Here is a 26,679-nt window from a genome sequence, read left to right on the forward strand (position 1 = left end):
ATGAGGAGGGAGAACCAGAGCAGCGTGTCCCAGTTCCTCCTCCTGGGGCTCCCCATCCGGCCAGAGCAGCAGGGCGTGTTCTTCACCCTGTTCCTGGGCATGTACCTGACCACGGTGCTGGGGAACCTGCTCATCATCCTGCTCATCAGGCTGGACTCTCGCCTCCACACCCCCATGTACTTCTTCCTCAGCCACTTGGCCCTCACTGACGTCTCTATCTCATCAGTCACTGTCCCTAAGATGCTGATGGACATGCAGACTAAGAAAAGATCAATACCCTATGTGGGGTGCATTTCTCAGATGTATTTTTTCATACTGTTTGGCTGTCTTGACAATTTCCTTCTTGCAGTGATGGCATATGACAGGTATGTGGCCATCTGTCACCCACTCCACTACATCTCTGTCATGAAGGAGGAGCTGTGTGTCTTACTAGTAGCTGGGTCCTGGTTCGTCTGTTGTGTCCACGCCCTGTTTTACACCCTTCTTCTGGTACAGCTATCCTTCTGTGCTGACAATACCATCCCCCACTTCTTCTGTGACCTCGCTGCCCTCCTGAAGCTGAGCTGCTCAGACACCTCCCTCAATGAGCTGGTCATCTTCACTGAGGGAGGAATCCTTTTTATCTTGCCTTTAAGTAGTATCTTGTGCTCTTATATCCGAATAGTAACCACTGTCCTGAGGGTCCCCTCAACTAAAAGGTTCTTTAAAACCTTTTCTACCTGTGGATCCCATCTGTTTGTGGTGTCTTTATACTATGGGACACTTGCAGGTGTTTACTTTTTCTCTTCATCATGGAACTCCAATGACAAGGACATAATTGCTTCTGTCATCTATACAGTAGTTACCCCCATGCTGAACCCGTTCATCTACAGCCTGAGGAACAGAGATATAAAACAGGCATTAGAAATATTTGTCAATAACGCTAACTTCTTTAAGTGACAGTCACTAAACCCTCTTATTTCATTCATGAGAACTGTGAGATATAGTTCCTAAAATTATTGTATGGCTGGCAACTCTGTATAGTTGTAAAATAGTACATATTCTGCTGTTATGTACAGTGTTCTTAACATGTCAACTAGATCAAGTGTGTTACTTGGGTCGTTAGATCTTTATCCTTAATTAATCTTTGACTGCTTATTCATCATCTCTCATATGTGGAAAATCTTATGCAAAACATGTTGCATCATTATAAATATGGAATTCTGTTTTTTCTCCTTTTGCATAGCAATTCTCACTTGTATATATATATTTAAACCATGTTATTGAGGACACATAGATTTACCATTCTGATCTACTCTTCATGGACTGACACTTTCATGTAGTGGTGTGCTGAATCTGTCTTGCATCATCTTCAAGCTGATTGTGCACATCTCTTCTCAACCCCACAGTCAGTGACAACGTGCCAGTAGCTTGAAATCAACCATGGTGGGAATTATTACACTGTGGAAATTGGAAAATGCAACAGACAAGGATCCCCCACTATAGAAAGCCATTTGTTTTTCATTTAGCAGCACCATTGCATTTATAATTAGGAGATATTTCTCTTCGTCCCTATTGATGGCACCCCCCTTAACATCTCATCTATGTCATCTGAAATTAGTATAAATATAACAGATTTGGGCAGGGTTAATGTTTACACAATATATTTTTTCCACCATTTTACTTTAAACCATTCTATGTCCTTATATATATGATGTGTCCACTGTAAACAGTGTAAAGTTGGGTTTTGCTCTTTAATGTGGATAGACAATCATTACTTTTCTGAAGAATTTAATGTATTTATATTTAATGCAATCATAATATATTTCAATTTATATTTTCCATATTCTATGTTTTATATTTCAGACATTTTTCATATTTTTTCATGCTTTTCTATCCTCTCTTTTTTCATTTTGATTAATTAAATATGTATTTGTGTTACTATATTCTCTTATTAAGTTGTGAATCATACATTATTATTATTATCCTATTCTTTTCTTGTGCTCTGTATAGAGATTACTTCCTGTTTTCTCTTTAAATTGTTCTCTTTTTTAACTGTGCAGAAGCTTTTTAGTTTGATATAATCTCATTTGATCATTTTTCCTTTTGTTGCCTGTGCTGCAGTCATATTCATAAAGTCTTTGTCCAGTCTTTCTTCCCAAAATGTTTCCCCTAAGTTTTATTTCAAGAGTTTTATAGTTTCAGGATGTATATTTAATTTTTTACTCCATTTTGAGTTGATTTTGATATATGGTGAAATGTAGCAGTCTAGTTTCATTCTTCTACATAAGGGTATCCACTTTTTCCAGCATCATTTACTGAAAAGGCAGTCTTTTCCCCAATGTATGTTCTTGGTGGCTTTGGTGTGGATCAGTTGGCTGTAGGTTTACGAGTTGATTTCTGGGTTCTCTATTTTGTTCCATTGGTCTGTGTGTCTGCTTTCCAGCCAGTACCATGCTGTTTTTGTTATTGTAGCTTTGTAGTACTATTTGAAGCCAGGTAGTGTTATGCCTCCTGCTTTATTTTATTTTACTTTATTTGCTCAGGATTTCTTAGGCTATTCAGGGTCTTTTTTTGCTCTATATGAATGTTGGGATTGCTTTTTCTATTTCTGCCCAGCAAAAGAAACAATTAACAGAGCAAAAATAAAATGTAGTGAGTGGGAGAAAATATTTCACACTATGTATCTGACAAAGGATTAATATCCAGAATATACAAAAACTTAAACAACTTAATAGTATAAAAACAAGTAATGCAATTAAAATGTGCAGAGGAGCTGAACAGGCACTTCTCAAAGGAGGATCTATGAATAGCCAACAGACAGATGAAAAAATGCCGAACATCATTCAGCAACCAGGAAATGCAAATCAAAACTGCATTGAGATATCATTTCACTCTAGTCAGACTGGGTATTATCTTGAAGACAGAGAACAACAAATGCTGATGTGGAGAAAGGAGAACCTTCCTACATTGTTGGTGGGACTGTAAATTAGTTCAGCCATTATGCAAAATGGTATGTAGTTTCCTCAAACAACTACGGATAGAACAGCCATATGATCCAGTAATTTCACTTCTGGATATGTATCCAAGGTATGGAATTCATCTTGTTGAAGGGGTACCTGCATTCCCATGTTTATTACAGCTCTATTTAGCCAAGAGTTGGAATCAATCTAAATGTCCATTGATGGACGACTGCATAAGGAAAATGTGGTATATATACACAATGGAATTCTACTCTACTATAAAATAATAAAATACTGCTATTTCCAGCAACGTGGATACACTTAGAGAAAATCATGTTGAGTGAAGTAAGCCAGGCACAGAAAGTGATATGTCCTCACTTGTAAGTGGGAGCTAAAAAGCAAAAAGAAAAAATGAAATAATGAAAGAAAGATATAACAATCACAATGATACTTTGAACTTCCAAAAGGAGAGAACAGAACTCAGGTTACTAGAGCTGGGAAAGGGGAAATGATGGAGAGGGTAAAGGAAGAATTGGTAAAGGGCCAACAAAAGTGATTACATTGTGTAATGCTGAATATCCAAATATCCTGATTTGAGCATCCCAAATTGCACACAGGTGTTATTATCCAACTCTGTACTTCACAGATATGTACAATCAAGTGTATTACAATAAAACAACAACAAAAACCAGAAGTGAACAATATCTCCCCAAATAGAGAATATCAATAAAGAGATGGAAATTATAAAAAGCCAAATAGAAATTTCAGAGTACATCTTTCATTCTTCACTTATTAGTGTCTAATGCAACTTATCACACTTTCCCTTTATAAAATAACTGTAAAACCATTAAAAACTTTATGTCTAGTAAACCTTCTCCTATAATTTGCCTTATTGTTTTCATGCATTTTAATTTTACCTATACTTAAGTCTCCACAATATGTGACTATAAGTATTTGTGTGGTCCGTATTTATTATTTTATTGTTACTTTTACTATTTTTCTTTTTCCTTACGTTCTTTTATATCTCCTTTTTCCCGCTGGGGACATTTCCCCTTTGTCTAAAGAAACCTGTTTATTATTTGTTTTAGGGTGGGTACGTTGATGACAAGTTCTTTTATTCAAATTATTTCAAATATATGATATAAGAATAGCTACCTGCCCATTTTGGGTTTCCATTTGAATGGTAAATGATTTTTCATCCTTTCACTATTAGTTTATGTGTGTCTTTATGGGTGAGGTGAGTCTCTTGAAGACAGCGTATAGACGGGTCTAGCTTTTTAATTCAATCAGCCAGTCCATGTCTTTTGAGTGGGGTATTTAATCCATTGACATTTAGGGTTGTTATTGAGAGGTACTGTTTTACTCCTGTCAGTTAATTGTTTTTCCTATGGTTGATTTAAATATCTTTCACTCCTTTCTTTCCCTTTCATTGTTTGTCTTGTTTTCATTGTTTTTTTTGTGGTGAGATGGTATATTTTCTTTCTCTTTCTCATTTGCATATCTCCCCTACCAGTGGTGTTTGTTCTTTCTAGTGTATTCATGGTGGCTATTATGGTTTTTGAGATTCCAGGTGCAGGACTCCCTTAGGGGTTTCTTGTAGAGCTGGTCATGTGATGTTGAACTCCTGCAGTTTCTGTAAATTATGTAAATTATACCTAAATAATGTTGATTTTAAAACAAGATAGACTGAAGAACAGTTAAATGCATAAGTGTTAAAGCAAGTATAATAAAGTTTTAAAGATTAAATGTAGATAGCTGGTATTCAGTTGTACACTATAAAATTCTTTCAACTTTGCTTTATGCTTGAAATTTTTCATAATAAAATTTGGAGGAAAAAGACTGAAACTACTAGTTTTGTCAAGAATATGGAGAACACCAACTAGCTAGTTCATTACTGGAGTATAAAAATACTACTGATTTTGGGGTGTTGATTTTGTGTCATGCAATATTACTGAAACTGTTAATCAGCTCTAAAATTTATTTTTTTGGTAGAACCTATAGGTTTTTCATTATATGAAATCTTGTCATCTGCAAACAGGGGCAATTTGACTTCATCCTATCCAATCCGGATGCCCTTTATTTCTTTCTCTTGCCTGATTGCTCCAGCTAGTACTTCCAATACTATATTAAATAGGAGTAGTAGGAGTGAGCATCCTTATTTTGTTCCTGCTTTTATCAGAAAATCTTTTAGCTTTTCCCTATTCAAGATGATATTGGAGATTGATTTGTCATAATGGCTTTCATTGTGTTGAGAAAATTTCCTTGTATACCTCATTTGTTGAGAGTCTTTATCTTGAAGGGATGTTGAATTTTGTCAAATGTTTTTTTCTGCATCTATTGAGATCATCATATGGTTTTTGTTCTTGGTTTTGTTTCACATTAATTGACTTGCATATGTTGGACCATCCCTGCATCCCTGGGATGAATCCCATTTGATTGTGGTGTATAATTTTTTTGATGTATTGCTGTATTCTGATTGCTAATATTTTGTTGAGGATTTTTGCATCTATGTTCATCAAGGATTTTGGCCAGTAATTTTCTTTTTTTGTTGTATCTTTATCTGGTTTTGTATCAGGGTGATGCTGGCCTCATGGAATGTGTTTGGGAGAATGGCTTCTGTTTCAATTCTTTTGAATAGTATGAAGAGAAGTGGTAATTAATTCTCCTTTAAATGTTTGATATAATTCAGATGTAAAGCTATCTGGTCCTGGGCTTTTCTTTGTTGGAGGATAGCTGATTACTGATTCAATCTCATTGCTTGTTATTGGTCTGCTCTGGTTTTCTATTTCTTCTTGGTTCAGTCTTGGTAGATTGTATGTGTCCAGAAATTTATGAATTTCCTCCAGGTTTTCATATTCATTGGCATACAGTTGTTTGTAATAATCTCTAATGATTCTTTGTATTTCTGTGGTATCAGTTGTAATGTCTCCCTTTTCAATTCTGATTTTTGATATTTGGGTCTTCCTTCCTTTTTTTTTTTTTTTTTGTTAGCCCAACTAATGGCTTGTCTATTTTATTTGTCTTCTCAAAAAGCAACTTTTTTGTTTCGTTGATCTTTTGTATCATTTTGGGGTCTGTATTTCATTTAGTTCTGTCCTGATATTAATTATTTCTTTCCATCTACTATTTTTAGGATCAGATTGTTGTTGTTTTTCTAATTCTTTCAAGTGCAGAGTTAGGTTGTTTATTTGAAGTCTTTCCGTTCTTTAGATATGTTTATTGCAACTAACTTCCATCTTTACAGCTTTTGCAATATCACAAAGGTTATAGTATCATGTATTTTTATTTTTGATAGTTTCAAGAAATTTTTTGATTTCCTTTTTAATTTCTTCTTGGACCCATAGGTCATTCAGAAGTCTATTGTTTAGCTACCATGCACTTGAATAATTTCCAGAATTTTGCTTGTTATTGATCCCCAGTTTTAATCCATTATGATCTGAAGAGATACTTGGAATGATTTCAATTTTTAAAAATTTCCTGAGACTTGATTTGTGACCTAACATTTGGTCTATCCTGGAGACTGTTGCATGTGCTGATGAGAAGAATGTATATTCTGTAGTTGTTGGATGAAATGTTCTGTAGATGTCTGCCTGGTCTGGTTGGTCAAAGACATAGTTTAAATCCTGTGTTTCTCTGTTGATTTGCCACCTAGAAGATTGGTCCAGTGCTGAGAGAGGGATGTTGAGGTCACCCACAATTATCATATTAGAGTTTATTTCTTTTTTATGTCAAAGAGTGTTTGCCTTACATATCTTGGTGCTGCAGTGTTGGGTGCATACATATTTACGATTGTTATATCTTCTAACTGGATAGATCCCTTTATTATTATGTAATGGCCTTCTCTGTCTGTTTTTATGATTTTTGGTTTGAAGCCTATTTTATCCAATATAAGAATAGCTACTCCTGCTCATTTGGGGTTTCCATTTGCATGGTATATCTTTTTCCATCCCTTCAGTTTTAGTCTGTGTGTGTCTCTATAGGTGAAATGGGTCTCTTGAAGACAGCATATAGTTGGGACTAGCTTTTTAATCCAATCAGTCAGTCTGTGTCTTTTGAATGGGGAGTCTTTTTAATCCAATCAGTCAGTCTGTGTCTTTTGAATGGGGAGTCTTTTTAATCCAATCAGTCAGTCTGTGTCTTTTGAATGGGGAGTTTAATCCATTCACATTTAGGGGTGTTATTGACAAGTATTACTTTACTCCTGCCATTATATTGCTTTTTTGTTTAGATATTTTAAATGTCATTTGTTCCTTTCTTCATCTTTTATTTTTCATCTTCCCTGTTAGTTAGATTTTTAACAGGACATGATTTAGATTCTTTCTTTTTTTTATTTTCATTTTGGTTTTAATGGTAGATATTGCTCTTTCTTATAAATCCATGATATTGATTATCATTTTTCAGATTGTGGAGCAGAACTTTTTTGAGTATTTCTTGCAGGGATGGTCACATAGTAGAGAACTCCCATGATTTTTGTTTGTCTGGGAAATACACTATGTCTCCCTCATTTATGAGGGATAGCCTTGCTGGGTATAGAACTCTTGGCTGACAATTTTTTTCTTTTAGTATTTTGAATAGATTTTCCCATTTTCTTCTGGTCTGTAAGGTTTCAGTTGAAAATTCTGCTGTTAGTCTGATGAGGGCTCCCTTATCACTGACTTGACACTTTTGCTGTTTTTAGAATTCTCTTTTTGTCTTTGAGTTTTGCCAGTTTGACTGTAACATATCTTGGAGATGTACTTTTGGATTGAAACTGTTTGGGGGTCTTTGGGCTTCCTGGATCTGAAGGTCTGCATCTTTCCATATAACTGGGATGTTTTCTATTATTATTTCCTCTAATAGGTTTTTTAATGCCTTTCCCATTCTCCTCCCCTTCTGGAATACCCATTTTTGGGATGTTTGTGTGCTAAAGTTGTCTGCTAGCTCTTTTAGATTTTCCTCATTGTTTTGAAGTCTTTTTTTCTTTTTCTTTCTTTCTTTCTCTTTGTTTCTTTGTTTCTTTCTTTCTTTGTCTGCCTGGGTTATTTCAAAAAGACCCTCTTCAAAGTCTGAAATTCTTTCTTCTGCTTGGTGTCTCCTGTTTCTCAAGCTTTATGTTCTGTTTTTTTTTTATTATTATTATTCATTGAGTGGATTCTTCATTTCTAGGAATTTTTTTACATTCTTTTTAAAGGTATTAATCTCTTTGTAAATTTTCTCCTCCATATCCTGGATTATTTTTCTTTCATTGTATTCTCTAGTTAAGTCTTCTGTTATTCTTTTGAGTTTTCTTAAGATCATTGCTTGGAATTCCTTTTCAGACACTTCAAGATTTTCCTGCTGCATGGAGCCTGGTACTTTTTACCATATTCCTTTGGTGGTATCATATCTTCTTGTTTGTTTGTAGCTCTAGTATGTTTTTCATAGATGTTTGGTCATGTGATAGGACACTTATTTCCTCTGTTACTCTGGAGTGAATTCTGAGGGGAAAGACTTCCTCCTGTATTTTCAGGCTCTGCTGGTGACTCTTCTTGTATCAGTTCAGTTGAGTGTATGGTGATTTTTCTTGGATCCTGCTGAGTCGGTGATTGGGCCTTTTCAGGGCTTGGGCATAGGCTAGTGGCTTAAGCAGGGTCAGTGTGCAGTACCAGAAATCACCTGGGCAACCTCTCAGTGGATGGGCATTTCCGAGGCTCAGGCATGGGTCAGCAGCTGTGACATGGTCAGCACATGGGATCAGTATTCACCTGGACACCCATTCATTTGGTTGGCAAGCATCTCTGGGGCTCAGGGGTGGGCCAGTGGCTGCAGTGGGCCAGCACACAGGAATGGCATTCACCTGGGCATCCACTTGGTCAGTGGGTGGGCCGCTCCTAAAGAAATTTTTTGATTTCCTGTTTGATTTTTTCTTGATGCCATAGGTTGTTTAGGAGAAAGTTCTTTCATTTTCACAAACTATTAGCTAGGCTAACTATTAAAAGAAGAAGGAAGGCCAAACAACAAAAATTAGAAATGAAGGTCCAGCCCTGTGGCGCACTCAGGAGAGTGCAGTGCGGGCAACACCAAGCCAAGGGTTGTGATCCCCTTACCGGTCACAAAAAAGACAAAAAAATAAAAAAAGAAAGAAAGAAATGAAAAAGGACACATTATATGTGATACCATAGAAATTCAAAGACTCATTAGAGACTATTATAAACAACTATACACCAACAAACTTGAAAATCTGTAGGAAATGGATAAATTTCTGGACACATAAAAACTATCAGGACTGAACCAAGAAGAAATAGAAAACATGAACAGAACAATAGCAAGCAACAAAACTGAAGCAATAATCAGCAGCTCCCCAAAATAGAAAAGCCCAGGAACAGATGATTTTACTAAAGAATTCTACCAAGTCTTTACACAGGAATTAATACCAATACTCATCAAACTATTCCAAAAAATGGAAACAGAAGACATTCTCCCAAACTTATTCTACAAGGCCAGTATCACCCAAATACCAAAACCAGACTAAGACATAACAAAAAAGAAAACTATAGAGCAATATATTTGATGAACAGAGATGTAAAAATCCTCAAGAAGATATTAGCACATAGAATACAGCAAACATCAAAAAATTGTACATCATGATCAAATGTGATTCATCCCAGGGAGACAAGGATAGTTATGCAAGTCAATAAACATGATACACCATGTCAACAAAATCAAGGACAAAAACCATGTGATTATCCAAATATATGCAAAAAAGCATTTGACAAAATTCAACATCCCTCATGATGAAGACTCTTAGCAAATTAGGTATAGAACCAAAGTATAACAATACAATAAAAGCCATATATGGCAAATCCACAACCAATATCATCCTGAAAAAGCTTTCAGCTTTTCCCTTAAGAACAGGAACAAGACAAGGATGCTCACTCTCACCACTCCTATTTAACATACTGTTTGAAGTACTAGCCAGAGCAATCAGACAAGAGAAAAAAATAAACAGCCTCCAGATTGGAAAAGATGAACCAAGCTGTCTGTTTGCAGGTGACATGATCCTATATAGAGAAAAATCTAAAGACTCTACAAAAAACCCCTTAGAGCTGATAACAATTTCAGTAAAGTCGTAGGATAAAAAATCAACACACAATAATCAGTGGCATTACTATACTCCAACACCAAACTTGCCAACAAATAAATTAAGAGAGCTAGCTCTTTTACAGTAGTTGTTGAAAAAATAAAATACCTAAGAATGAAGTTATTCAAGGAGGTGAAGGATCTTACAATGAGAACTACAAATCACTGTTGAAAGAAATTAGAGAGGACACAAAAAATGGGAAGATATTCCACACTCTTGGATTGGAAGAACTAGCATGGTGAAAATGTCCATACTACTCGAAGCAATCTACAGATTCAATGGAATCTCAAACAAAATACCAATGACATTCTTCACAGAAATAGAAAAAGCAATTCTAACATTCATATAGCACAACAAAATACCCAAAGCAATCCTGAGCAAAACAAATAAAGCCAGAGACATTACACTGCCTGACTTTAAATTGTAGTATCCAAAATAGCATGGTACTGACATTAAAACAGACAGACCAATGGAACAGAATAGAGAACCCAGATCAACCCACATACTTTCAGCCAACTGATCTTTGACAAAGGCAGCAAAAACATGCATCAAGAAAAGACTGCCTTTTTAATAAATTGTGCTGGGGAATTTGGACATCCATATATGGAAGAATGAAACTAGACGTGTACCTCTCACCATATACCAAAGTCAACTCAAAATGGATTAAAGACTTAAATATAAGACCTGAAAATATAAACTCCTGAAAGAAAACAGGGGAAACACTTCAGGAAGTAGGACTGGGCAAAGACTTTCTGAATAAGACCCTAAAAGCACAGACAACAAAAGGAAACTCTTGGATATTTTTTCCCCTTCATGATATATATACACAAAATCCTTGTTTCTTTGTTTTCTCTAGGGTCAGTAAATATATTTGTCCTTCTTGCTTCTCTATCTTGTCATGATTTTGCATTAAAAGTCTGGTTATCTGTAGTGGTTTTTAACTGCTTTTACATGAAGTACTACATTGGTTTACATCAGTATTTGCTGTGATCTCTTTCATAGCCATGTGTGTTTGTTTCTTTTGGAGGCTGCTCTAAGAGAAATTGAGTGCTGGATAATTGGGAAAGAGAGGGAAATAGGCATGTCATACTTCAAAGAGTTCTGACAGGAGGATATTGAATGGTTGGTGAACCCTGTAACTAATGAAGGATAAAATTGGAGTGTGGAGTAAGAATGAGTCCAGATAAACTCACCTGCTGGCAGGATTTTCTGTAACATGTTTGGATTGTACATTCTTCTGTTCAATCTCAATCACGCTGATCCCATTTTCTTATTTTCTCCTACATGTATTTCTTGAAATCTTCCAATCCACTGGTGGCATCTTGTCCCATTGCTAGCATTGCTATAGTTTGATTCTTAATTTCGTGTATTATGTCATTTCAATGGTAGTTTGGAAGGGATATGAAGTAAATATATTGACTCACTCAAAAAAATTAAAATAAACAAATGGGATTATATCAAACTAAAAAGTTTCTGAACAGCAAAAGAAACAATTAACAGAGCTAAAAGACAACCTAAAGAGTGGGAGAAAATATATGCAAACTATGCATCTGACAAAGGATTAATACCCAGAATATGCAAGGAGCTCATATAACTACACAGTAAAAAAAACAAATAACACAAGTAAAAAATGGGCAAAGAAGTTGAATATAGATATTTTTTGAAGGAAGACATATAAATGGCCAACAGGTACTTGAAAAAATGCTCAACATCACTAATCATCAGAGAAAAACAAATCAAAACAACATGAACTGTTTTCAAATATTTGAAATTTGTTGAGACATTTTATGAAACAGCATGTAGTCTATTTTGGTAAATATCTCAAGAGTGTTTAAAGATAATGTGAATTCTCTCTTTATTGGGTCTAATGCTCCATATATGTCATTTAGGTCAAGTTCTTTAATTGTGTTCTTAAGATCCTCCAAATTCTTACTATTTTTGTTCATTTATTCTACTAGCTATTGAAAAAGGTATGCTACATTCTCCTGATATAATTTTAGATTTGTATATTTCTCCTTTCATTTAATGAATTTTGCTTCACACATTTTAAAGAAATGGTATTAGGTACATACAGACTGAGATAACTTCCTATTGTATTGATATCTTTTTCACCATGAAAATTCTTATTTGTTTCTGGTTTATTTTCTTAAAGTGCATTTTGACTGATATTTATATAGTCACACATATTCTTCTTGGAGAGTATTCCCATGGTATTTTTGTTTACTAAACTTCCTGAAAAGTGGTCAGTTTTGAGTGGGGACCAGAAAAAGAGCAGGCTCAGAAACATGTCCAGGTGTCCATGGAAGCTGTTTTACCAATTGAACCCTATTAAAAATTAGGTCCAATCATGTTTGACATACAAGGATGTGGAATGAGGCCTTTGGCAGGCTTTGAATCACAGTGAGGAACTTTGGAATTTTGGAATGATGTCATGTGATCCTCTGCATATTTTTGCTTTGAACAAATAGCTTCTGGCTTGATGCTTGGCCTTAGTAGAAACCAAACTATTGACCATGGGCCACTGAAATTCTATGCAACCTAAATTTTCCATCTTGGTTATCGAAGGTAAATTGGATTGTCTGGAATGCAGGATATCTCCTGTGAGACATTTTAGTGTTGTCATATCTTGTGATTAAAGTCAATAGAAAACAATGAAAATCCAATGAAGCAGAACTGCTAATGGTTGGATTTTTCAGGAATAAAGTTCTATGGTCACCCTACCAGGAACAGGCCATAATCAGCCATTTGTTAATGGAAGGTAAAAGAATTTGGAATGGTTTGTGGAGAAAGGTATTTTTAATTTCTGTTTAAACTACTGGGACAAATTGTAAAAACAACCTTTTCCTTAAATTCTTTCTAATCTTTTCTATAATTATTTAAAGTGCATATTAATTTTGAAACAAAAATTATAAGTAAAAAAGGATCAGTGTAATGAAACACAGAGGGAAGAAGTATGAAAAAATAGTAAAATGATATATCTAAATCTAGTCAAATCAATAATTACATTAATAGTTAATAGACTACAATTAAAAGGTAGAATCTGTCAGAATGGATAAAACAATAAGTTCAACTCTATTACCTCTTCAAGAGACATACTTTAAATATAGAGACATGTAACATGCCTGGGATCTTTAGGCAGGAGCCAAGGGTGATCTCCTCCACCCAGATGCAGGCAAGCAGAGCAAACCCAGGGTCCTAAGGCAGGAACGAAGGGCAGCATCCCCAGAAGCACACTGCAAATACCACTTCCATACAGGTGGCTCACCACAGCCACCATCACAGCCATGTCTGCAGTAAAAGCAGCGGACCCCATATTACTAGCCATGGCTACCATGCAGGTGGCCTGCCAGACACTCAACTATATTGATCTGACACAAGGAGAGTCACCAGCAGAGACCGGAGAAAGAAGAGGATATCTCTCTTCTCAAAGCCCACTCCAAAGTAATAGAAGAAGCAGCTACTCTATCAGTTGACCGGACATCAATGCAGACATACTAGAAATATGAAAACCCAAGAAAATATGACACCACCAAAAGAATACAGTAATTCTCAAAGAGCAGACCATATAGAGAAGGAAACCTTTGAAATGACTGAAAAGGAATTCTGAACACCATCTTAAGGAAACTCACTGAGATAGGAGAAGACTCGGTTAGATGACACAGTGAAATAAACAAACAAAATTGAGGCTATGAAGGAGGAAATTTACAGAGAGATTAACACCTTAAAAAGAATGTATCATTTTATTTATTTATTTATTATTATTATTTATTTATTTATTATTGAATCATAATTGATTGTACATATTTGGGGGATTCGATGTTGACATATGTTGATCAAATCAATATTACTAGTGTGTATATTGTTACAAATTGTACTTATTCTTTATGCCCCTTGTCCGATCTCTCCCTATCCCGCTCTCCCTCCCCCTACCCACCACTGATAACTCTAGATTTCTTCTCTCCTTCTGAAAGAGCAATGGTTACTCTGTTGATTTGTTGCCTAGATGATCTGTCCAATGCTGAGAGGTATGTTCAGGTCCCCCAATATTATCATAGAGCAGCTTCTTCTTCTGTCACTCTGGAATGGGCTTTGTGGAGAGAGACACCCTCTTCTTTTCTTTGGTCTCTGCTGGTGACTCTCCAGTGGCTGGCAGACCATCTGCCTGGTGGTTGTGATGTCTAGCCACTTTCACGGCAGCCAGGGTTACTGTGGTGGCAGTGGTGGACCACCCACATAGAGGTGATGTTTTGGTATGCTCCTTGGTGCTGGCAGTGTGCCTGGTTGTGGATGGGAAGATCTGTACCCAGCTCCATACCCTGGGCCCCCACCTAGGTGCTGGCAGTGTGCCTGGGCTGGAACCAATTTTTTGTCCTTTGCTTACTTCTAAAATGGGGGAACTTCCTGTGGGAACCAGTACTTGAGCTGTGTTGTTGAGCTAAATTGCTGCTTTGCTGCTGTTTCCCTAGGGAAGGCTTTTCGTGCAGCTCAGGATTTAATGGTTTACCTTATAGGTACTTCTGGCTCACCAGAGACCCAGTACACCTGGGTTGTGTAGAAACTCTGATCTGGGTCTGAATCTTTTCATCAAACTGCACCCCATGCAATTCTGCATTCCCGACCAGTCTCCTCTGAGTGGTCCTGTGCTGACTGGGGGGTGAAATGGCTGTTCTTGCTATATCCCAGTATTCTCCTGGTGGGCCCATCTCCCCTGCTGTCCATGCTCCAAACACTTCCCATGGGACAGGCCCTGCACCAGTCCCTTGTGATGATTCACTGGCCTCTGAATGGCTGCCCTTTTTCAGCTGTTCTGGCTCCTCATTTCTGCATGGGTCCATGGGAACCCTTTTAGTGGTCTTGTTGTCCTCTGGGCCACCAAGGTGCTCTTCTCCCCTGCCACCTCCAAGCAACTCCATTCAAAGGGAACAGTGGTGGCTTCTGCCCACTCCTGCTCCATGCGCTCAGCAGCTCCAGCCTTAAAGCAGCCATGGCCCAAAACACTCTGAGCAGTTTTTCTTTCTCTCATCATGACTGCTCCCCCTTCATGAATTCTATAGGTCTCTCCTCTTCTTCCCCTGAGCTCCAGAAGCCCCAGCTTGGCTGTTGTTACATTTTTATAGTTGTAAATTGGTTGATTTGTGGGAGAGAGTAATGCTGGGGACCATCTAATCTGCCATCTTGACTGGAACTCCCCAGAATGTATCATTTTAATATGTGTTTATAAGTATAATTTTTCCTCTAAGCAATGCATGAACTCTGCACCCTATAAATTTTGATATGTTGTGCTTTGATTTTTATAGTATTCTCTAATTTTCCTGTGATATTTCTTTTTTACCCATTGTTTATTTAGGAGAGTGTATTTGTAAATTTCTTAAATTTCCTTCTGTTATTGTGGTCATATTTTCTATGATCTTAGTATTTTTAAATGTATTAAGACTTGTTTTGTGGCAAAAAATTTAAAAAATGAATAATTTTAAAAAATAATAAATATAAATAAATATAGAGACACGTAGGTTTAATGTCAATGGCTGTAAAATATAGAACATACAGACAGTAAGCTTTAAAAGACTGGAGTAATTATGTTAAAATCAAATACAATAGACTTCGAGATGAAGAGCATTAATAGAGATAAAGAAAGATGTCTCATGGGCTGGCCTGGTGGCGCACTGGAGAGTGCACCGCTTGGGAGTATGGCGGCACTCCCGCCGAGGGTTCGGATCCCATGTGGAGACTGGTTCCGCTCACTGGCTGAGCGTGGTGCAGGAGCAACACCAAGGGTTGCGATCCCGTTGCCGGTCCCCGGTACGGGCGCGACACTGAGGGTTGCAATCCCATTACCAGTCAGTAAAAAAAACAAAAAGGAAAAAAAAAAAAGATGTCTCATAATAATGATATGGTCAATTAATTAGGTGGACATAATAATAAATGTGTTAGCATCTTGTAGAAGAGCTTCAAAATATACAAATCAGAAACAACCAGTATGGAAAACAGTATGGAGGTTTCTCAAACAACTACAGATAGATCCTCTATATGACCCAGCAATCCCACTTCTGGGTATATACTCAAAGGAATGGAAATCATGTCAAAGGGATACCTGCACTCCCATGTTCATCGCAGCTCTGTTCACAACAGCCAAGATATGGAACCAACCTAAATGTCCATCAGTGGATGATTGGATAAGGAAACTGTGATACATATACACCATGAAATACTACTCTCCCATAAAAAAGAATGAAATTCTCCCATTTGCAACAACATGGATGAGCTTGGAAAAACTTATGTTGAGTGAAATAAGCAATGCACAGAGGGGTAAACACCATATGTACTCACTCATAAGTGGGAGCTAAGAGATAAAGAAGAAAGGAAAGAAAGACCACAGTGGTGCACTGGGCTTGCAGAGGGAGAGAACATACCTAGGGATGCAAGTGGAGTGGGGAAAGGGGGATGGGGAGAGAGGTCAGGGATAATTGAGGGTATAATTGAGTGAGGGACATGGGACATAATCACAATGTGTGGTAATGGACATGCTGCCAGTATGGATCTGGCCGTCACATCTTAGGCACAAGTGGTGACAATTTGCTTTGTATCCCATGAATATTCATAACCAATAAAAACAAAACAAACTTTAAATTAATTAATTAATTAATTTTTTAAAGGAAATTAAAAGAATTAAAGACAGAATTAGGCAATTACACAATTATAGTTAGATATTTTAACATCCTTTTCCCAAAAACTGATAGAACAACTAGGTAAAATGTTCAATAAAGATATAAAATATTTGGACAACACTTTCTTGACCTGAATGATATCTATGAACACCATGCTCAGGCAACCACCTGTAAAATGCACAGTCTTTCAAAGTCATATGCTAAATTTACCAAGATAGACCATATCCTCTACATAAAACAAACTTTAATAAATTAAAAGGATTGTAATCATGCACAATGTTATCTTCAACTAAGGTGGAGTTTAATTATAAGTCAATAACATCAATAAATTCTTAAAAAATCAAAATATTTGGAAATTAAGCAATGGAAATAAAAATAGTATGTGAGTCAAAAGAAATCTAAGGGGTATAGAAAGTATTTTGAGAAGAGTTATAATAAAAATATAACATCAAAATTTGGAGGATGCAGCCAAAGCTGTGCTTAAAAGAAAATTTATTGCTTTAAAATGCTTGTATTAAGAAAAGAAGGTCTAAAATTAATGACTTAATGTTCTCACCTAAAGAGTTGGAAGAAAAAGAGCAAAGTAAATACTAAGTAAGAAGAAAAAGAAATAAAAACAATGAAACAGAAAACAAATAGTAGGGCACTTTGACCACATCCCCTTCCCTTTGAATGTAAATATTATTATTATTATTATTATTATTATTATTATTATTATTATTAACATCTTAGAATTAAATAATAATAATAATAAATTAATTAATTAATTTAAAAAGTTGACCCTTTGAAAAAAATCAACAAAATTGATTAACGTCTAGCCAGATGGCTCATAAGAATAAAAAAGAGAACACATGGTTCTAATAACAGGAGTGGAATGTGAGCTATTATTACAGATTTTACAGGCATTAAAAGAATAATAAGAGGATATTTTGAAAAACCACCTGTAAAATGCACAGTCTTTCAAAGTCATGTAATGTAGTGGATTAAATTATGTCACCCCAAAACCCACTGAAGCTTTGTGTCCCCCAAGTTTTATGTATTAGAAAACCTGACCCTCACTGTGACTGTTGGAAGGATGGGAAATCCTATTATGGTAATTGAAAAGTGGAGCCTTGAATAGGTGATTAGATTGTAGGACCATGACATAATGAAGGAATTAATAATGGCGGTCAGGGGTGTTGTTCTGGGGGCTTTAAAAAGAGAGTGACTGATTAGGTGACTCTAGGCTCTCTCTGCTCCACCATTTTTGCAACGTGATACTCTGCCATCATCAGCTAAATTCCCTGGACTTTGGACTTCCCAGCCGCAGCAACTGTAAGTAGTAAATTTCATTGTCTTTATAATCACCCAGTTCTGTGTATTTTGTTATAAGCAACAGAGATGGACTAAAACAATGAGCACTTTGGATAATTTTCTTAAAAAATGCAACTTAGAAAACTTGATACTATATAAAACAGAAAACTGAATATTCTTATATTCATTAATGAAATTAATATCAACACCTAACCAGAAAGAAAAATTCATGCTTAGATGGTTTCACTGTTTAATTCTCTCAATTATTTAAAGAAAAATTAAATTTAAAAAATTCTAATGTAAATAAATTCATTTATTTATTTACTACTTTTAATTGACAAATAATAATTGTGTATATTTATGTTATACAAAATGATGTTTTGATCTATGTGTAGAAAGATTCCAAATAATCTTATACAAATTCAATAGAAAGCAGACAAAAAAAAGAACAGTTTCCAACCCATTTTATGAGGCTAGCAAACATTTTTTAAAAAGAAAACTACAATTATAATAACAAAAATCTGTTCCAGTTTATGTATTGCTGTGTAACAAACCACCCCAAAATTTAGTGGCTTTAAATAACAACTTCAGTTATTTTACTCATCTTCAGTTTGAGCAGTGTTTGGTTTGGACAGCTCATCTCTGCTCCATGCGATGTGAGCTTGAGGGCTAGGCAGCTGGAGACTGCACCATCTGTGGCTGTAGACCATTTGTTTAATCACATGTCTGGTGGTTGACACTGAGTGTTGGGACATTAAAGGTGGGACCTTAGCTAGGACTGTCAGGTGAAAGACCTACCTATGGCTTCTCCATGTAGTCCAGGCTTTTTCACAACATCACAACATGGTGGCTGGGTTCCAAGGACAAGTTTCCAGATGCTCGATACCATCAATTATCAGGGCAATGCAAATTAAAACTACAATGTAATATTAATATATACCTCTTCAAATGGCTAAAATAAAAACTATTAATACCAAGTGTTGGTGAGACTATGAGCAACTGGAACACTTATATAGTGCTGGTGGGAATGTAAAATGGTAAAGCCACTTTGGAAATCTGTTTGTAAGTTTCTTATAAAGTTGAACATACAGTTATCATCTGAAACATGTGTCTCACCCAAAGATGTGTACATCAGTATTCACAGCTGCTTTATGCATAATGGCAAAACAAAAACCAAAAAACCAGTTACACTCAAAAGTTTCATCAGCTGTAGAAGGCATAAACAAATTGTGGTCTAAAATACAATACTACTCAGTAATGAAAGCATGAATTACTGATATACTCTACAGCATAGATGAATCTCAAAACACTTTGTGCTGAGCAAAAGAAGCCAGACATAAGAGTACACACTGTAAGATTTCATTTATTTGACTCTCTGGGAAAAGCAAATCTAATTCACAATGATAGAATTCAGATCACTGGCTACATGAGTCCTGTGATTCATATCTTGACTGTGGTAGTTCACACAGGTATACACAGTTGTTGAAACTTTTTGAAATGTGCACTTAAAATGGATGCATTTTATTTTATGTTTCTTGTGCTTTATTGTTGCTTGTGTTTTTGGGGTTTTATTCATAAAGTAGTCTTTGCCCAGTCCTGCTTCTTGGAGTAAATAATGGGAGAAAATATTTGCAAATTTTACATATGACAAGGGATTAATATCCAGAATATATAAGGAACTCAAACAACTATACAGCAAGAAACCCAAACAAACCAATTAAAAAATGGATAAAGGAGATGAATACACATTTTTAAAGGAAGACATACAAATGGCCAACAGGTATATGAAAAAGTGCTCAACATCACTTATCATCAGGGAAATGCAAATCAAAACCACACTGAGATATCATCTCACCCCAGTTAGAATGGCCATTATTAAAAGGATTGAGAATAACAAATGCTGGAGAGGATGCAGGGAAAGGGGAACTCTTCTACACTGTTGGTGGGACTATAAATTAGCACAGCCATTATGGAAAACAGTATGGAGGTTTCTTCAACAACTACAGATAGAACTACCAGATGATCTAGTAATCCCACTGCTGGGAATATATCCAAGAGAATGGAAATCATCATGTCAAAGGAATACCTGCACCCCCATGTTCATCACAGTTCTATTTACAATAGCCAAGATAAGGAACCAACCTAAATGTCCATCAACAGATGACTGGATAAGGAAAATGTTGTATATATACACAGGGGAGCACTACTCAGCCATAAAAAAGAATGAAATTCTGCCATTTGCAGCAACGTAGATGAACCTGGAGAATACTATCTTAAGTGAAATAAGCCAGACACAGAAAGAGAAATACCGCATGTTCTCACTCACAACTGGGTGCTAAGAAAGAAGGAAAGAAAGATAGAAAAAATAAAAAGAAAGGAAAGGACAGAAGGAGGGAGGGAAGGAAGGAGGGAAAGAAAGGAAGAAAGAAAGAAAAGACCACAATAATATGTTGAACTTTCAGGAGGAGAGAACAAAGCTAAGGATACTAGAGATGCAGGGGAGGGAGAGAGGGTGGCTGGGGAGTGATAGATCCTGTGCAGGTTATGGGGAAAGATTACAATTTGTAATGATGAATAGGTTAATAATAATAAAAATTAAACAAAATTGAAAAAATAAAATAAGATAGATTGAGGAGTGGATAAATAGGTAAGTGTTAAAGAAAGTATGATAAAGTATTAAAGGTTAGATCTAGATGGCTGGTATAAGGATGTTCATTATAACATTCTTTCAAGTTTGCTTTATGCTTGAAATTTTTCATAATAAAATTTTGGGAAAAAAGACTGAAACTAATATTTTTCTCAAGAATATGGAGCAACTGTAGCTCTCGATTATTTTGAGTGAGAGTGAAAATGGACATAAACATTCTGAAAAACAGTTTGTCTATATCTGCTGGGACTGTGCCCTTTTTCTAAGCAAAAACAACAGATGGCCTAAACGGATAAAAGGTGGCACCCAAGGGAAGTTAAGGGGAAGGGCTAAGCATACAGAGGTAAGGCACATGCACATTTGACTTTTTCAAGGATTGGCCTAAGCTTAGAAATCCCCACCTGCTAAGCATATAAATATGATCTTTTGTGTTACAATAAACGGAACTGCCTGACAGAACTCCCGCTGCATGTGTGTGTGTGTGTTTGTTCCCTATCTGGGAGAGCAGTGGCGTGCTCACCCATCTCTTGGAATCTCTTTTCGCCCCTCCTCCTGGCGGGGGGAGAAAAGGGCAATCCCTTTGGCCCCAACCCTCTAGTGAAAGGAAAAACCTGTTGGGGTCCCGTGTGGCTGCCGGAGACGCCCAACAATCTGCCAACACTAAATATTGATTAACTTAATGCCCAGAAATATCATTGATATTTCAGGTATATACTCAAGAGAAAGGACCCACAAAAGGTTTAAAGATGCTCTTGTCAGCTGTAATCATAATAACCAAAAAACTGAAAGCAATCCATCTGTTCATCTGCAGGAAAATGAATAAATTATGAGTTATTTGTGTAATGAAATGTTATATAGCCATAAAAAGAACTAATGTCCATCATATGTAACAACATGATTAAATCTGACAGATGTAATGTTGAGCTAAAGAAGCCAAACACAAGAGTGCTACCGGATGACTCCTTTCATGTGAACTTCAGGAACAGGCAAAACCAATCTTAGGTGCTGTGAATCACAAGCGTGGTTATGCCTAAGAGGATGGTGCCTCAGAAGGGGAAAGGGGGTGTTCTCACTTGATGGAAATGTTACATACCGTGATCTGTAGGTGGTTACTTTGGTGCACACATATGGAAAAATCGTTGAGCTGTGCACTTCAGATTTATGTACCTTGCTGCTATATGCCATAACACAATAACATTTTTTGGGAACTGACTGGAAACTCTGTTCTTATGGATGGAGCTATCAAATTTGAGTTTCACTGTAGGGTGATCTGGCTGGGAAGTGTTTTGGCAAAAGAATTGCCAATGTCAGTATCTTTAGTTCTTTCTTCTTGGACTAGTCAGACTCCAAAGTAAAAAAAAAAAATTTTAACATTCCGTATTCAGGTTGGAGGTTTGGAAGCTAAATGCAGATCAAGGGCTGTGTGTTTCAGTGTTCGGCAGTTGGTGTGCATGTACATTGTCTTCAAAAGCTCACGGAAAGATTCATGTTGCCTTTTAATTCTACTTTTCCTCAAACTTTCTGAAGTACCCTTAAACATTCATGTAATTCCTTTAGTTTTGATATGGTTCACTAATCTCAGCTGTATATGGCAACTCCTACTCCAATATTCTCCAGAAAGTAAATCTCCTACTTCTGCTGGGGTTAGAGATGGGCAGTATTTCAGTTGTGTGGAGGAAAAGGGGATTTAGGGTCCAAGTTTTTCTAAAATGGCTATCACCTCTCTTCTTAGCTTATTTCCCTTTCACTTCCAGATGCAGGGCTACCAGGGGCTTACAGTTTCAAGGCCTTTTAAGGATTCTTTGGTGTCAATCATACTGTCTCTTCTATTTTATCTACTGCCAGTTTAGGATTTAGCTTTTCTATGTCTTTCAACCCTTCTTCTATTTTATCTACTTCCAGTTTAGGATTTAGCTTTTCTATGTCTTTCAACCCAGTTAACTGTTAAAGAAAAATAGCACTGCACAGGGTTAAACCGGCAAAGAAGACTTTATTCAAGATTGTTTCAATAGGGGTCAAAATTGCTGTCATAGGGGAGAGAGACTGAACTGAACTCTGCTGAAACAAAAGGCATGAGGATTTTTAAAAGCTGGGGTGATCTAGTAGAAAAGTACTGAAGGGAGTTAGGGTGAGGTTGGAAAATGTAATTAGGTCATCTCTGTTTGCTAATTGGAGCTTATGGAAATTAGGCCTCTACTCCTCTGCAGAGACTGAGAGATAGGTGTGCTACCTTTTTTGATGATTACATTTCAAAGGGAGGGCTACCAGGTCTTTGAGAAAGACATTTTGGGTTGTAACTGACAAGAGTCTGGGAGAAGATTTATGTCTCAAATAAGCAGAGAAAGAATTTACAATTGCCAGTTTTCTAAAGTAAATGTAAGGAAAATGCAGGTCAAGGGCCTACAGTCAAGAAGTCTCTCTGAAGTTGAGTCAAGTTGAGGACAATGTTGAGGGTGTCTTGGTCACCACTCACTCATCCACCTGGTTTCCCACTTCCAAAATTTTGTTACTATTGTTTGCTTTCCTCTCTTCTCTGTCCTTATGGGTTTTAGGTCTCATTAATAAATTACTTTACTTTTAGTAGAATTTAAGAAGGGAGTGAAATTAGATGGATGCATTTAGTATAACATCGTTAACCAGAAGCACAAGAATGCTTTAAGAAAGATATGTCATATGCCATTAAGCTGTTTGTACAAAGTAGATATTGACAATTCTTGAATTTCTTTAAAGAAAAAGCTTAGGGGCTGAAACCTTTTTGCAAGGGGGCAGCTAAGAGTTTTATTACACAAAAAGTGGATTTTTACCATAGACTGTGGTTAATAATCAATACAAATAGCATATCTCCTTAATACTACCACTTAACATAGAGAAAAAAGTAAAGCTTCCTGAATTTTAAATGAAGTCAGCACAGTACTAATTTGGTCTATTATAAGACATTCAGAGGGAAACTGAATCTCTTAACACTAATGAGGCTCTGGGGAACTCTGTCCCATGATTCCCTGTATCTGTAGATACCTAAATACAGCATGTTCAGCCTCCTTCTGGTTTAGCTTGATGAGCCAGCAGCTCCCTATATCTGATTCTATCTGTTCAGGTTTCAAAACGTAAATATAAGATACTTCAAAATCTCCGAAGACCTGGGGCAGGTGGGATCAGAGTACCATGTGTCCCAGGTCATCTCAAATACTCAGTGCAGAACCTCTTCTTTCTGGTCTTCTCTGGTCCAGCTGACGTAACTGTGACTGCTCCAGCTTCCCCTTCAGATCTGGCCTTGACTTGGCTTTACGGTCCTTAGTTAAACTTTTGGGCTCCTCACCTGGACTTCTAGTCTCTCTCTTTTCCTTTATCCCCCCTAAACTATGTATTTAACCTCAAGTGAACAATCTGACTTTTGCTTCTGGCTGTTTGCCACGTGTATTTATTATTCTTGATCCTGAACCCTGACTGCAGTGAAGCCCATCACGAAGATTGTCAGGAGGAATCTGAGCTCTACCACCCAAATCAAGGCATCTGCATTGTCTTCTCAGTAACCACAGTAGCATTAAGTAGAGAAACTTGAGACAAACAATTGCAGGCTGGCAGGTCCTACCTCTGGAATAATCTCTTCATCATGTCCAAGCCAGCCTTTGCCTGTTTAATGACACAGTAGATGGAGAGACATTGGAGGTAAGTAAAGGGACCTCATCACCCTGGAGTGACAGACGGAGAGATTGCCCCATGATGGAAGTACCTCATTGATGTCTCAAGGATCTACAGAGGTTTCTGAATCCATAGATAAAATGAAGGATGAGAAACCCTTTTAGAGAAAGGAAGAACCAAAAAATAGGGCAAGAGATACTAGCTCAAGGTGCTTTAGTAGAGAGAAAAAAAGACAGAAGGTAAAAAGCTGGGCTTTTTCTACTGTATTAATTGATGGTGTAGTCTCTGGAGTCCAATGCTATGAGTTTGGGTTTGATTCTGTAATTTTGAGCTGTTGGTTCCTATGCAAATTACTCAAACATCCCTAGTCTCAGTTATACAATGGTCAGTATAATAATCTCTGTGTCCTAGTGTTTAATAATTAAAGGAAACGGGGTTGGCCACTTAGCTTACTTGGGAGAGCATGGTGCTGATAACACAAAGGTCAAGGGTCTGGATCCTTGTTCTGGTCAACTGCTGAAAACAAAAAACTTAAAAATTAAAGGAGAATTTACATAAAGTGCTTACCCAATTTACTTAAAGTTCCTGACATACAAGTGGCTAGAAAGGTTAGCTGCAGGTTGGTGATGAAACCAATGAAAAAAACTCAAGTGCAGGGAGAAAGTGCAGGACTTCTTATTTTCTATCTCAGAAGAAATGATGAAGCAATAAAGGGTCCTTTACATGCCCTTCACTTTAAAATGAGATAGAAAGAAAAAATAATCACAGCCATACATTGAACTTTTAGAGAACTAGAGGTGGAAAGGGGGAGCGGAGAGGAAAGGGTGGAGGTATAATTAGGAATTGGGCAACAGACACAAAGAATGATTGCGTATCATAATGATGACTAAGCTAACTATAATGACCTAACCACCACACACTGTACACAATTATTGAGAACCAGCGTTACACCCACATGTATATATAATAAATTATCTATAAATAAATGAATAAATAAATAAAATAAAGTGAGATATCATGAGGGTTTTCTAAAGGAAGAATATTGTGTGGGATTTTGAGATACCTCCTAAGAGAATGTGAGATTAGCTCACCTCAGTATACTCACGTACTCATGCATACGTCCTGCTGCAATGATGAAACTGATATGGGGCTGTAGACTTAGTCCAAGGCATGGTCATAGCAGGGCTAAGCATGCCCAGAGCCTGATTGGAAGATACTGTCTGTGTAAAGAATAAATAGAGGGAAAGAGAGAGGAAAGGAAAAACACATGAGATTCCTGAGAAAGAGAGAAAGGAAAGAAGTAGGGTCAGATCGAAGTTAAAGTCAGGATTGGGGTAATGATGAATTCAAAGGGAGATTTGGGAGCTGGGAGAATCGGGAGTGAGCACATGCAGGTTTAGAAGAAACCTATCATTCAACCGTCCTCCCTCGCCTCCAGATGCTGCAGAGTCATCAAAACCAATCCAGCGCCTCTGAGTTTTTCCTCCAGGGAATATCTGAGTCTCCAGAGCAACAGCAGTTACTGTTTGGACTTTTCCTGTGTATGTATCTTGTCACCTTGACTGGGAATGTGCTCGTCATCCTGGCCATCGGCTCTGACCCGCACCTCCACACCCCCATGTACTTCTTCCTGGCCAACCTGTCTTTTGCCGACATGGGTTTAACATCGTCCACAGCTCCCAAGATGCTGGTGAACGCCCAGACTCAGCATCACAGCATCTCCCGTACTGATTTCCTCACGCAAATGTATTTCTTTCTGATGTTTGGTGACCTGGACAGCTTCTTCCTGGCTGTAATGGCATATGACCGCTACGTGGCCATTTGCCGCCCTTTCCACTACTCCACGGTCATGAGCCCCCGAGTCTGTGCCCTGCTGCTTGCACTGTGCTGGGTCCTCACCAACACTGTGGCCCTGACTCACACCATCCTCATGGCTCGGCTGTCTTTCTGCGTTGTTGGAGAAATAGCTCACTTTTTCTGTGACATAACTCCTGTCCTGAAGCTGTCATGTTCTGACACCCGCATCAACGAGTTGATGGTTTTTTCTTAGGAGGCACAGTGCTCATCGTCCCCTTTATATGCATTGTCATCTCCTACATCCACATTGTATCGGCTATCCTGAGGGTCCGGAGCCCTGGTGGCAGGGGTAAGGCCTTTTCCACCTGCAGCTCCCATCTCTGTGCTGTCTGTGTGTTCTATGGGACCCTCTTCAGTGCCTACCTGTGCCCTCCCTCTGTTGCCTCTGAAGAGAAGGACATTGCAGCAGCTGCAGTGTACACCATAGTGATTCCTTTGCTGAACCCCTTTATCTACAGCCTAAGAAATGAGGACATGAAGGGGGCCCTAAAGAGGCTCTTCAGTCTCAGGAGAATTTTTTTCCTTTGGATATGGTGA

The 26,679-nt window shown here is 37.3% G+C and overlaps 1 protein-coding gene across 1 annotated transcript; it reads left to right on the forward strand.

Annotated features, from left to right (window-relative positions):
* Positions 1-26,679, forward strand: LOC103604721 (olfactory receptor 1N1-like). Its single transcript, XM_008589296.1, is given in 4 exon segments — positions 1-489; positions 6,462-6,464; positions 25,724-26,327; positions 26,330-26,679. Coding segments are annotated over 4 exon segments (1,446 nt in total).

Source organism: Galeopterus variegatus, unplaced genomic scaffold (genome assembly GCF_000696425.1).
Source record: "Galeopterus variegatus unplaced genomic scaffold, G_variegatus-3.0.2 Scaffold5363, whole genome shotgun sequence".
Taxonomy (NCBI): domain Eukaryota; kingdom Metazoa; phylum Chordata; class Mammalia; order Dermoptera; family Cynocephalidae; genus Galeopterus; species Galeopterus variegatus.